This window comes from Sorex araneus, chromosome 6 (assembly GCF_027595985.1).
Source record: "Sorex araneus isolate mSorAra2 chromosome 6, mSorAra2.pri, whole genome shotgun sequence".
Taxonomy (NCBI): Eukaryota; Metazoa; Chordata; class Mammalia; order Eulipotyphla; family Soricidae; genus Sorex; species Sorex araneus.
In genome coordinates, this window is record NC_073307.1 from 79,954,572 (window position 1) to 79,969,277 (window position 14,706).

Consider the following 14,706-nt stretch of genomic DNA (forward strand, 5'->3'; position numbering starts at 1 on the left):
TGTAACTGTAGCTCATGGTGATTCAATAAAAACAAAAAAGAAAGAAAAAAAAAGAAATTCACACTCAAAAGTGGGGCTGGACCAACAGTACAAAAAATTTTGATAAAAATTTAAAATTTTGAAATTTTAGGCATCTTTTTGTTGGGAAAAAATTATTTTCCAAATTGAGAAACTAGATTTTTTTTTCTTTCCCACCAATTACATGTAGTTACAATGTATATGTATTCATCCATTATATACAACACGTACAATTCCTGGCAAGCACATTTTCATGCCTGCATGATCTGAAATGTTTTTTACCCTGACAGTAAAAAAGTACTAGTTTCTTCTCTAAAGTACATCGCTGTGTGAATTGTTCTGACCATTAGTAGTCCAAAGAAAAAAACATTTTCCCTCATTTTCTCTGCTGTTGGCTGGTTCACTGCAACAGAATAAGCTCTGCAAAAATCAAAGATGGTAACATATCTATTGATCATCATTGGATTATTGCTGAAAATACAGATGGGGAGTGAAATCTGCAGGGATTACTTGTTTTAAGGTATATTTAGCAATGGAATTAAATATTATTGGAAAAGGTTAATCACACTACTTATTAAAGCATTTGAGTCCTATTATTGTGTAGCTGGAGCGAAAATACAATTAAAAACTGCTTTGGGACAGGTTGAAAGAGGCTTTTCATGTATTTTGCTATTTTTCCTCAGTAACAATACTCATTCCTTAAATTTACCTTAGAGAGTTGCCACCACCACCAATGTAAACGACAGAGTAGGGGTGAGCCTGAAGACACAAAACTTTTATTTTTTTTTTCATGTAAACTACCAAATCTAATACTCTTTCAGAAAACAAAACACAGAACATGCTCATAAAACAAGAAATCAAGTTATACTTTTCATAAGGCACCACCAAAAACCCTGGGAAATAGGGTCCCTATTATATTTAAGTGTCACTAACAAGTAAATAAATATGCAAGGGAATAATCAACAGGGGTTCTAGAGGTTTACAAAGGCATTCCTGTTCAGACATCTTGGAGTATTGCGGAAGTGAAAATAAGCAGGATACATCTTTAAAAAACCATCAGAGCCTTCTCCCAGTGCACATCATTCATTGCATAGTGATGACTGGATATGATCCAAGCTGAGAGAAGACAGCAATCCCAAAATAAATTAACATCCGTTCTTTTCCTTCTCATGCTGTAAATTATCCATATCATGGCAATCCATAGTTAATGATATGCTTTAAACAAAAAAAAAAAGGGGGGGATAGGAGGGGTTTAAAAAAGGAAAAGGCAAATCAATTGCCCAGCTTTATAAAATTTATAAAGATCTATTGCAAAAGCAACTTTTTACAGGCATACAAAGCTAGTTCAAATGTAGACTTTTATTGAACCTGGTTACGTGTGGGACTTTAATTGATGAATTTTCCCACAACTTACAGTTTTCAAATCGTACTCTAAATTTAGAGTCACTTTTTCCTTTTTAAAAGTGCATTAATCCCATACTATGACAGAAAGGCTTTCTTAATTTTCACTTGCATTGTCAAATTTAACTACAGGCTAAGGTTCACAAAATTATACTACAGAATTAAAATATAGAAAAGCACAGAATTTATTGTATGTGCAGTGAATCATATCCAGAATCTAAAAATTAAGAAAAACAACACTGACATCTCTTGGACACTTGTTAGAGACAAAAGCAGAGAAGATCAGAAGTGAAGCACAGGTTAAAAAAAAAATCTCAGTTTACAGATCTATTATATTTTGCTTGGTTTTTAACAAAGTACATTGTGGGGAGTCACAGATTTAATGTTTACCTTTTCAATTACTCCTAGGATGATATAAAATAACTTCTAGTTATATCAAAGCACAGATTTTAATTATGCAGTGCAAAGCTGGTTTGCAGCAATTTAGTAAGGGTATCTAGGCTCAACATCTCAGTATGGCTTTGTCTGTAGTAACTACCAGAGAGTGAAATAAATATGTGGAAGGAAAATGTCACTTTTACCCCAACAAAAAAGCTAGTTACTAATACTCAAGTTGTACTTGTAAACATGGGGTTTGCATAGATACAATGAGCTACTCTCTGAGATATCAAGACTTACCAGTTTTAATTTTTCTTTCTATAGCTTTTACCAAAATAGCTTATGACGAAGGTAGTAAGAAATGTCTTTCGAAGAATATATAGGTTTAAATACCAATGGCGAAGAATTGCAACTTCAAGGAGATAGGAATGTAAATAAACATTTAGAATCAAGTTTCAATACAAAATATTAAAAATACTAGAAAATGGAGTAAATGGTAAATAAGTAATTTACTGTAAAGAAAACAATGTTTTATTTAGAACATTAGCTTATTTTTACGTAGATTAATCTTAGTTTATCAGTTCCAATGTAAGAGGTTTGCATATTATTTTTTTTCTATTTTCTCCCATCTGTTCTTCTCAGCCTAGTCTAATATAAGGTTCAGTCAGACCAAATTCTCTATGACTTCCAAATAAATACAGAAAATCCCACAACTGAATTTATATAATTTATATATTTAACTTAGTTATAATCAACTAAATTACATATCTAAGTTTTAAAATGTTACAAGATAAACAGGAAATTATTCATAGTAGAGGATCTTACATTTTTCTCTAGGGTCTCCAGAAGATGACCATATATAGGACTTAAATTACAACCTAAATGTAGCCATCCTTATCTATCCACCTTACTCCCAAAAGAAAATACCTTAACTAACCACCACCTTTTTCATAACCTCATGCCTTTCCAATGATGTTTGAGCTAATGGTGACGAGGAAGAAAAAATACTTTCTTTGAATGTATTCCAGGTAACAATCTCTTCAGTTTTTAACCCACAAGCATTAAGATATTTTTAAAGATCAAAAGACCAAAAAAAAAAAAAAAGTGCTTTCTTCTAACACATCCACCCAATGGAATTCTTAACTAGTATCTTCAATTAGTTTAGTCAAACAGAAACTTATGAACTTGTTAAGTTACCCTTGCAATGTCCATGAGAGCATTAAATCATATAAATATTCACTATGAAAGCTCAAGACATAGTATGTCTAGTAGAGCTTAGGACACTACTAATTAGTCAAAACACTGAAATGTTTTGAGTTTTAGAAGAGTGACTAGAGTTGTATGAAGTGTAGAGAAAAAGCATTTACAGAAACTGGGGTTTACAGGAAATCATTTGCCTTTTTTTTTTTTTAAATAGATGCCTTTTGAGTTAAATCTCATACCCACTCAAACTGTAACTGGACAGTACATTTCACTTCTAGTTACTAGAAGACATTTCTTTAAAAGAGAGAGGGGCAAACAGCCAAGAGGTCTGAGACTGTCCTTTAGGCCCTGCTTTCTCCCCTTTGAAAGAAAAAAAAGAAGTATTTAAGTGAAACCACAGAATGCTAAACCAAAATAAAGGGACATAGAACAGTGAAGACAAAACACTTTTTAGTGAGTTAGGTTTCCCCCTGTAAAAAAAAAAAAAGGAGTCCCCTTCTAGTAAGAGTTTTCATCCAGCTTACCTAACATCTTAATAAGAACAGAGAACAGGAGGGAGGAAGACACAGCACCATAGTTTCAAACATTCACGTACAAAACAGCCATCACAAGATACAATAAAACTGTTTCCCAAAAGACAGGGACAAGTCCCAACACATGAAGGAAATCTGACTATCTATCTGGACAAAAATAAGGTGGAAAAATCTGATCAGACTAGCATGGAGAAGGAAGCGCTAACTCCTTGTACTACAAGGAAGGAATGGGATTTGTTTTTTTATTGTTTGTTTTTATTATTAAAATGCAAGAGAAAGGAAGCCCCAAATGAATTTTCAATGCTGAAACTGTCATATGCTGCTGGTAACAGTAAATATATATATATTCATATATGTATATTAAAAAAGGAAAAATAATCTATTTATAGAACAGTCAGTAGTCAGAGACATTTAGAAAAAAGTAAAAACAAGTCCTTTTTAAAAAAATGGATTTACTAAAACAACTTCATCACCCAGAGGTACAACCTCACATTCTCGGATGAAGGCGTGGTGTTAGTCAACAGCATCTGCTGTGGGTCACAACCAGAAATTGCCGGTATCGCAAACAGTAGACACTGGGGTCAGGGCTGCAAGGCAAAAGCTGTTATTTGCTGGTCTTGGTGCTCACGGCCATGCCTGAAGCCTGGTGGTTATCTGGTATACGTGTGAAGGTTCCCCGAAAAGCATGCATCACTGCGGCTCAGTACAACATCCTGACTTGTCTTCTTTTTCTTTTGCAGAAGCCTGGATCCATGGACCTGCTCTCTTCTCTGGTATGCAGACCCAAGGGAGCAAGGCTTCCCAAAGATTCTTGCCTTGAAATAAGAAAAGCTCTTCTTTCCAGAATGCAATCTAGTCAGATTTCTCAGCTAGATTACATTCTCCTGCTCAGGAATAAACTAATAAACTAATCTGCCTCTCACTTGGGATTTTCTTCTAGGTGCAAACAAGCACAAGGAACTGAGGTCTCCCAAACTGCTACTGTCTCAACCATTCTAACAGTAGCAGTCCTCATCCTTGTTCCTCTCCTAACTGTATCAGAAGGATATTAAGTGCCAAGTAACAATAGTGGAAGGAAAGTGATACTCTGAAAGTACTCCTTTCCAACTAGCCAATGGAGATCCAAGCAATCAGCACCTTCAGAGGGTACTGCCCCTTGGTTGTAAACTTCTACTATCAACTGGCCATAAGCCACATTCTGCGTGCCATGCTAGCACACCAACTTATGAATGCCAACCAGTCACCCTTGAGCTGAATCAAATGCCTGGCCTTAGTGCAACAAAACACTCTAAGGAGACATGAATTGCAATTATCAGCTGCAGTACCAAAGAAGACACCCTATGCACAGATGTGCTGATAGAGAATGTAGATCACACATTCCATGCAAAGAGGAAGTCAGCCAAGAGGACTTTCTCTGTACGCCATTCGTCTTTGGAAGCAATATTCCGAGTGGATCTAAACCACTCTAATTGATGACTAATGTCTCAATGTGGTCCATTTTCCCCCAAGTCCCAGGCTAACCTAGCATCTGCTAACTAGTCTCCTTAAGATCTTCCATTGGTAGTTTGTAGCTCATTAGGAAGGAAGGAGGTGGTGCTTGATCTGGGCTATCTGGCCCTTGCTTCTTTGCACAGTTTATACAGATGTAATCTTCATTTTCAGCCATTTCTGGAGATACACCCACACAAACTTGATGAAACCACTCATCACAGCCACCATCACACTGTACCCAGTCTACCTGTAGGAGACAAGATTGGGACATGTTTAGATTATATGAACATTGAATTTAGAACAAAAACAAACCAAAGAGCTTTCTTTGCTTAAATTCTAGCAGATAACTGAAATGTCCAGAGATAGATAATGACTTATGGGGTTACTTTAAAGAAAGAAGCTAGGAAGTTAATACCCCAAATTATATTTTTGCCAAAATGTGTCCAAAAATTAGGCCTCTTAGGTACTCCATTACCTCATAAATACCTGGGGCTCCTTGTGAGGCAGAAACATGTTTCAGAAACACTTGACCAAAAAAAGAAACTTCTAATAGAGCAGCCAAGTAGTTTTAGCTAATATTAACAATTTCTAGACTCTAAGACAATACAATTATAAATCAAGAAAGGAAGAGTACAACAATGTGAAGGCATTCCTGTGTATTAGCTTTATTTCAAAGAGATAAGCCAAAATACTAAGAGCATTAAATACCTTTTTAGAAAAGCAGTCACATAGGCCACTTTTAAAACTAATATTTTTTATTCTTCTCTTCTTCCGTTACAAATACAACTCCCTATAAAAAGTTAGCAAATATCAGAGGTCAAATCTTACAAGTTAACCAATTAAAACAGTCAAAGACACAGGTCAATAGATCATTCTGGGGTTTAAAATTAAAGTCTCAAAAACGAGTAGGTCGGTGGCAATTGCCAGGCAAACTTGGACCCTTCAAAGAATACTGTGATCATAGGAGGCTACAAAGGGACTACAATTTGGGCCTACAGAGACTAGTAAAAATAATTAAGTGGCTTTTGGCTTTTATATTTGGAGGTCGTCTGTGTCAGCTGGTGTCATGGCAAATTAGAATCTTTCAAGTACAAGCTCTATTCTTCCTTCTCTTGGATATAAAACTTGGATCATTTCAGGGGCAATTATCCACTAAAAGCCACTTGAAACAATATGCTTTACCAGCTATCAGAGCAAAGGAAGATTTCTGAAAGAAACTAGTAAGTACCTCAGAATAGCTTATGAGAAAGAAAAGAGAAAGGAGATTTTGGCTAGGTAAATGATTTAAGGGAAGTATGTTTTTCAGAATTAGTTCCCATTTTCTGTGAAAATTATCAAAAGGCAATAGTCATGGTAGTGGTTTTAAGGCTGTAATAAAGGATGAAAAAATCATTTGTCAAAATAATCTTTCTGACTTCGTTGTTCCTATTCTAAAGTTACAAATCTTAAAGAGAAAATGTTGTATGGTAAAATAAAAACCTAAACTGTCAAGTTCTCTGAGGCAAGTCATTTAACTTCATAAAGGCTCACTTTCCTCATCTGTACAATGAAGATAACATTTTGTTTACAGGACTATGCAGAGACTAAGATGAATTATGTATGGCAAACATCAGGTTCACTGCCTGGAATACTTTTAAGATCAGTCTCATGGCTCTAATGCCTGACTCTGCTTCACATAAATTATTTTGCACCTTGAAGTAACGGCTTATAGCACTCCTTTTCAAAATGCGTGGCCCACTTGTCATCAGAATTATGTACTGTGTTTGAGAAGTGTGGCTAAGACCCATCCCCAAACTACACACTTAAGAGTATCTTGAGTATATAGATCAGAAACTTACATTTTTAATCAGCTCAGATAATTCTTATATAGTCAAAATTTGATCATCACTAATATTTTGTGCTACCAATCTTCGTACATTCAGAGCAACTTCATTTCCTCCTACAGTAAATTCCTTTTCTGGTATATAATTGTTAATTATCCAGTTTATGCTACCCTAGCATCACTACATCAATCTACCTAAAACCCTCTTAATCCAGTTCATCTTCACTCCTACTAATCCTCTGATAAATTACTAATATTATCAGTATTTACTGGCAATATTTGCTGCCAACAGAAGTGTCATAATCTTTAAGATCTAATTCTGCATTATAACCCACTGGTTTCCAGATTTCCAAAAATTAAATCTGTCATTCTCTTTGAAATAAGACAGACAAATTTTTCACTTTTGTGGTTTTGACTATAGGTTTTCATTCCGAAATCTAGCTTGCCCACCATTTCAAAAGAACATGTAACTTTCCTTTAGCTAGTGGCACACAAGGTATGGTGCTTGCCTCGCATGAAGGTGACCTGGGTTCAATCCCTGGAACCAGATATGGTCCCTCAAGCCCTGCTAGGAGTGATCTCCAACTACAGAGCCAGAAGTAAGTTCTGACAGGTATGCAAACAAATAATTTTTTTTTAAAGGTACTCATCAGGGGCTGGAGAGTGAGCACAGGGGTAAGATGCTGCCTTTCTCCAATTCCTGGTGCAACCACTCTGATCTAATTCACTGGAGCCATAAGGTCCCTTCAAGTACTAGGGACAACCAGAAGTGAACAATTTACCATGATAAATTGTTAAAGATTTATCTAGCAAAGATTGAAAAAAAAAAGTCCTTACATAATATATTTTCATCATGTTCAACTATTAATAATCAAACAATCATTTCTATTTTTTTTTTTCGCTTTTTGGGTCACATTGGACAATGCACAGGGGTTACTCCTGGCTCATTTCTATTTTTGGAATATGAATTAACTCCACTGAGGATTTTAGTAATGGCAACAAACTATGCTACTAGTAGCCTGAGAACTTGAAAAAAATAATCTGGCTAACTGAAGAGTAGGTTCTAATAGTTATTTCTCCTTTCATTATTTCTTGGACCTATACTTATTATATCACAAAAACACATTTATAAACTTTACAGCTATGAGCTATTTAAATATCTACTAATTTAACATCAAACAAGCTGGTTATTGGGTTTGAATTTGGGGAAATGTGTGCCTAAAAGAGAACATATTAAGGAAGATAAATAAGGAAATGCTAACTCAGTTACCCAACTGAGGTTTTGTTACTTTACTATTCAAATCTTTTGAACCATGGTTCATTGTAAAGTCAAATTTGAAAAATTAATGACTTGCCTATGAAAGGAAAATATACACCCAGCATCTTATCTGTGTGTGTCTATACTAAGTGACTCTCAACACTAAGTGACCATTTCCTCACAGTTTGACAAAGATCAATGTGTTTTCTAAAAAGCCAATTATCAGTGCTAAGACAGGCAAACCAGCAAAGCATAGTTACCCATCTGTGCACGATGAAGTCCACATAGTTTGTGTATGTGTTATACACATTTAGGTAATCCAACCATTCTTTATCTGTCCTAAAAGACAAAAACTGATCAAAATCACTGATAACACAAATTATCAGTGGCTAACTGAAAATCGTTTACCAACTCAATCTCTATTTCCCATGTTAAACTTAATGATGGAAAGGAAAGAAAAAGGCCTACTTAAATCTTGGAAGGACAAGGGGCTAATACCTATTAAAAAAATTGTAACATACAAAAAAATATGTTAAACACACCTTGAAAGAACTTATTCCTTTAACAAAGGAAGGGAACAGACAATGGTGAATAAAAACAAATCTTTGGACTCTAAAAACAGAATTGAGATCACCAAAGGCGCAGAACAGAATGAGGGAAGCGGATGTATGAGACAGACATTAGCATCACTGTAAAAATAATTTTAATTAAAATAATTTATTGCTTCAAGTCAATTTGTTTTACTAGTTTTTATTAATATTGAACTGAAAAGGATGTAGGTCAAGGTGAAGGATTCTCGAACTCAAAACTTTTTCTGAAATACTTAAAAAAGCAGTTTCAGAGGGGCCAGAGAGATAATATAGTGAGAGGCACTTGCCTTGCACACAGCTGACCCACAATCTCTGGCATCCCATACGGTCCCTAGTACCGTCAGGAGTGATTTCTGTGCAAAGCCAGGAGTAACTCCTGGGCACCAGCAGGTGTGGCTCAAAAACAAAATAATAATTTCAGGGTTGGATACAGTAATTTCAGGGATGGTACTGGAGGTTAGGCACTTTGCCATACATGCATGCACAGCCAATCCCTGTTCAATGCCTGGTATTGCATGTGGCCCCTTGAGGACTTTCAGAAATGATCACCCGTGAGTGGCCACTGAACACACAGTTGAGCACTGCTGAGTTTGGCCCAAACACCCGCTCCCCCCCACCCCCGCAAAATGTAAGGAAAAATGTTTTAGTGTGAATTCAAATGATGGAAAAGAGTTTTTATTTTGCTCTTTTTTTTTGTGGGGGAAGCCCACACTTGGCGGTGTTCAGGGCTTTACTCCTAGCTTTGCACTCAGGGATTGCCTGAGGGGCTTGAACCTGGGGTGCCCAATGGTGGAAGTTTCTCTCCAGCCCCAATGATGGAAATTTTCTAACAATATTTTTTTCTAGTAATAATTTTTCTAAATTATCTTGAAAATAAATCTGAGGATACTGTCATCCTTAAAAGTTTTTTCAATTTGTGTATTTAGAGAAAATAGGAAAATTACTGGTTAGAAAAAAAGGTAAATTCAACATACATTTATGTAAACATAAAGTAGTATCTTGCTCCATGATTACTGTTTTTATTTCCCCAAATAGGGGTGGCATTCAGGGAACCAAGACAGAACTTTGGACATTATCCTACACTTGAGCTATTTTCCTGTAACAGCTGCATGATATTTTGAAGAAAATTTACTTCTCCCCCAAAAATTTGGCGGGGAGGGGCCTGGAGTGAGCGATAGCATAGTGGATAGGGTGTTTGCCTTGCATGCAGCCGACCCAGGTTCAATTCCCAGCATCCCATATGGTCCCCCGAGCACCACCAGGAGTAATTCCTGAGAGCATGAGCCAGGAGTAACCCCCGTGTATCCCCAGGTGTGACCCAAAAAGAAAAAAAAAATTTTTTGTTCTGCGAATGTGTAAGACTATTTTGGTTTTCTTAAGTAAACACTGCAAGGATCTGCTTTGTTTGGGGGCCACAGCAAACTATGCTCAGGGCTCTATGATCTCAGGGATCACCTGTCCTTACCTCTATACTATCTCTCCAATGTCATAAAGATCTTCATGAACTATACCATATATTTAGTAAAACTGGTGCAAGTAGAAACTTGACACAAACTTTAAACTTTATGGAAAACTGCAAAAGAGTAATCAAAGGCTAAGCACTGACAATACAAAATTGTTTAAAATTAAACACATTTGCTAAGCTTTTTAGGTAAGTTTTTGACTTTTATGTATGCTTTGCTCACCTTTCTATGTGTTTTAACAGTTTAAAACAGGTATTTTCCCTGATTACTCATCTGAAACTCATTTTACCCTATCAAAATGTTAGCTTCTTGATTACAAAATTTAAAAACCTCCTATAATATTAGAAACCTCAGAAATTAAAAATTAATGACAATAGGATCAAAAAGGTTAAGGTGCTTGCTTTGCATGCAGTCAACCACAGTTCATTTGGGACCAACCCAAGAGGACCGAGCTATAAATAGGCTCCTTGAGCACTGCTGGGTATGCCCCCAAACCCAAAAGTAAATGAAATAATAATCATATCCTAACATTCATACTGCTTTTCAGTTATGAGAAGTTTTCGTAAGATTATCTCACCTTATCTTCATAACCCCAGAAGCAATTAGGGCATATGTTAACAATTTTATACATGAGAAAAAATTACTTTAATGTTTATATGCTACAGGACAATAATAAGAAGATAGATTGAATCAGATTTAAAGGTGGCAGAGAAAGAAGAGACTAATGCAAAGGAAGAAAAGGAAAAGGGGAAAGGCTCATGGTGGATATAAATACTACAGGAATCATAATAGAAAAGCTTAAAAATGATTATCTGGGGCTGGAGCGATAGCATAGCGGGTAGGGTGTTTGCCTTGCACGCGGCCGGCCTGGGTTTGAGTCCCAGCATCCCATACGGTCCCCTGAGCACTGCCAGGAATAATTCCTGAGCACAGAGCCAGGAGTAACCCCTGTGCATCGCCGGGTGTGACCCAAAAAGGCAAAAAAAAAAAAAAAAAAAAAAAAAGAATATCTGGCTGCTACTCCCAAAGGGTTATGAAATTAATTAAAAGTCAAAGAAAAGGGAGCCAGAGAGGTTCCCAAGGGGGGGTAGGGAGAAGGGAGGTGGTTCTGTCAACACTAAGTTGATAATACTTTTTTTTTTATATTACTTTAGTACTCAAACACAGTTAATCCACAACAGTCTCTTTAATGAACAAACTCAGGTGAAAATAAATATATTTGTCTTTGTTTTGGGGCTACAACCAACAATGCTCAGGCCTTACTTCTTGGGGCTCAGGGGACCTATTGGGGCACATGATATCAAATTTGAGTTATCCCCGTGCAAGACCAATGCCCTATGTGCAGCACTATCTCTCTGCTTCCAAATGAAAAAAAAGTGTAAAATGAAAAATAAGAATAATATTCACTAATATTACATGCCTATAACATAGAAAGAAAGCAAGATACAAAAGCAAACACAGTATGACAATGATATAAAACAAACTATATAGAGAAAGAATGGAAGAAAGCACTAAAATATTTATAGCTGTTTGTTATTCTTGGAAGGTTTTGCCATGGGACATATATTTACTACATATACTCATTTTCCAAAAACTCTAATGTGTATTTTTCAAGTTCCTTTAAGTTTTGGAATGTGCTTTTGTACTTACATGAATCACTAGTGAAGTGGGGATATGCACTGAGGCAACCTGGTCTGGGAATGAGGAAATCAGAGTTCTACTTTCAGTTTTGCCCTAATTTTCTGTGATTTTGGTCACATCATTTACCTTCACTGTATCCTGGTTTTATCATTTAAAAATAAAGAACCTAAACAAGATGATCTTTTCAAGCTCTGAGAAGGAAATTAGGGGATAATAATACAGTTGCATTTATTCTAGCCATATATTCACTAAGCTATTAAAATTTTTAAATTAAGTTATACTATGAACTTAATAATCTTAATGGGAACCATAATAAATGCCTCTAGTCATTTAGCAGATTTTTCATAAAAAGCACATTTGTCTTATTTGAAATTTCTAAGTACATCACATAATTACAAAATTTAGGATCACAACTTTTAAAATGAAAATCTTATCGTAATGGATTTGGAAAAAAATCATATTCCATTTCAGAGTACACATCGGCCTCAATGTAGACAGGACACAGACTAAAAATAGAATCAACCCCTTAGTTTTGGGTCTTTGGAACAAACCTTAATAAGGCATAATTTTTTCTCAGGTCATTAAAGATAATGAATAGGTATTTATCTGAGTCATCTTAGTGGGAAGGCATAAGATTATCTGGAAATGTTCTACATGCCACCCACATGTAAAATGCACTGCTGCCAAGACTCACTGCATAAACTCTGCTCTTGTTTCATTATAATCATTAAGTTTATGGTTTGCAGAACGCAACATTTTCCATTAAGGACTCTGGCCAAAAAGCCTCAATATTCAAAATCATTTATAAAAATTAGACAAAACATTATGTTGGAAGCACAAAGTCCTGAAATACAAAACTGTCAGTGCCTCCAACCTATGTCTCCATGCGCTCTCGTCCTCACACTCTGGACTATACATAATTAGAACTCACCTTGTCTTTGCAGGGCCGCTGGCAGTTCTGTGCTGCACACACAGCATTCTCATCATCCGACTCCTCAGCTCCTGACCAGTCGTACTTTGAGGGGATGTCCAGCACTTTTTTCTCTCTCTTCTTTTCAGTGTTCTCTTTTACAATTTCAACCTTGGCTGCAGCAGCCTTTTCCTTCTTTTTCTTCCTCTCTTCTTCTTTAGCTAGTTTCTTGGCCAGCTTGTTTAGTTCTTTTGATTTTTCTGCATTTAATTTTAATTTCTTCTTTTTAGGTTTATCCATTTTCTTCAATTCCTTGGACTTCTGTTTCCCTTCTCCAAAAAGCTGTTCTGCCTTTTCTAGCTTCCGTTTCCGTTTCTTCTCTGAAGAGTCTTTTCCTTTAACTTTCAATGGTTTTTCTTCTATACTGTCATCCTTCAAAATACAAAATTAGAGACTACTTAAAATGTGCCCAGAAAAAAAGTTAATGAAAATAACATGTACGAGCAGCTCAAAGAGAGGAGCTCTGAGGGGCCAGAGAGATAATACAGTGTAGTAGAGTATTTGCCTTGCATGCATCTGATAATCCTGAGCCCCCCAGGAGTGACCCCTGAGTGCAAAGCCAGGAGTAAGTCCTGAGCACTACTGGGTATGGCTTTAAAACAAAAACAAAGAGGTATTCTAAATAAGCAATGGAGATTACCAGAGGCTATGGGAAGGAGGAAACAGGAGACATTTAATGAGTACATGGTTTCTGTTTGGGCTAATTAAAAAGTCAGGAAGGCACCAGAGAGAGTTTCAAGAGTTAAGGCACTTGCCTTGAACCTGATAGCCCTGGTTTGATCCCTGGCACTTGCATATGGTCCCTGAACAGTGCTAGGAGCAATCCCTGAGCAGAGAGCCCTGATCACTGGCTGGTATGGCCACCCAAAAAGCAAACAAAAATGCTAAGAGATAATACAGGAGGTAAGCACTTGCCTTTCATGCAGCCAATCCTGGTTCAAGCCAGCACTGCATATGCTGCACCCCCACCCCGACGCCTACCCCTCACCAGTGGTCATTCCTACACACAGAACCATTTTGTTGTCATTGGACAGTTGGGTTGCTGGTTGCTTCCATATCCTAGCTTTGTACTGAGCAAGGCAATGAACACAGGTGTGCATATCTTCTCAAAGGAATGTTTTTGCTATGTAGGGGGCATCATGCTGAGTGAAGTCAATCAAAGGGAGAACATTAATACAGAATAATGAGAGCTCAATGTGAAATTTAAAGAAACAAAGGGAATTAAAAATTGGACAATAGTAACTGCCTGAGAATAGGCTTGCAGAACCAAGTGCGCCAAAGGGGTGGGAAGAGGGTGAGAGAACCTGGGGTTATATTGGTGAGGGGACACTGGCACACTAATGGGGGGTGTGATCTTGGGATATTGTAGGCCAGAAACATTATTATCAATACGATAAGTCTTGGTGCCTAAATGATACCTCATTACAAAGACTATGTAGCACTACACACTAGCTGTTATGTGTGCTCCCCCTCCTGTCTACAAATGCACACACCCTCCCTCACCCCCCCAAGGCCCCAGCCTAGCTCTCTGGCCTGCCATTTTTCCTTTCCAAATCTATAATACTCATTTATTATGGCAATGTAATAAGCATTTAAAATTCTAATAGTGAAAGTATGCCAGTAACAGAAATAATCAAGGGAGAAGTAGGAAAAAAGAAAAAACATGAGCTTTGGTAGGTGCAGTGGCTATGTACATTAATACATTAAATATTACCATTACTATAACCATGTTACCTAGACTATAATTTTTTGAAAACCTATGAGCTTGATAGTTACTCAATTTTTTTTTACAGATTTAAAATGGAAGGCTTCTGTTTGGTTTTGCAGTAACACAGGCCTCCTACATGTAAGGTGTGTGTTCTACCTCTACTGTGAAACTAAGAAATCCAAAAGAACACTTTATTATAAACACCTCAAGTCTACCACATTTTCAACAAG

The 14,706-nt window shown here is 36.6% G+C and overlaps 1 protein-coding gene across 4 annotated transcripts in view; it reads right to left on the bottom strand.

Moving 5' to 3' along the window:
* Positions 1-772: 772 nt before the first annotated feature.
* KDM5A (lysine demethylase 5A) overlaps positions 773-14,706 on the bottom strand; it is a 97,258-nt gene continuing 83,324 nt past the window's right edge. For 3 of the 4 annotated variants that reach the window (XM_055141366.1, XM_004603882.2, XM_055141365.1), the window contains 2 exons: positions 12,730-13,140; positions 773-5,271 (listed from right to left, as the gene is read on the bottom strand). In XM_055141366.1, coding sequence (XP_054997341.1) covers positions 5,065-5,271; positions 12,730-13,140 — 618 coding nt within the window. In that variant the 3' untranslated portion in view covers positions 773-5,064. Of the gene's footprint in view, positions 5,272-5,732; positions 5,815-12,729; positions 13,141-14,706 lie in introns of all 4 variants that reach the window. The other variant, XM_055141368.1, reaches the window with a different exon arrangement.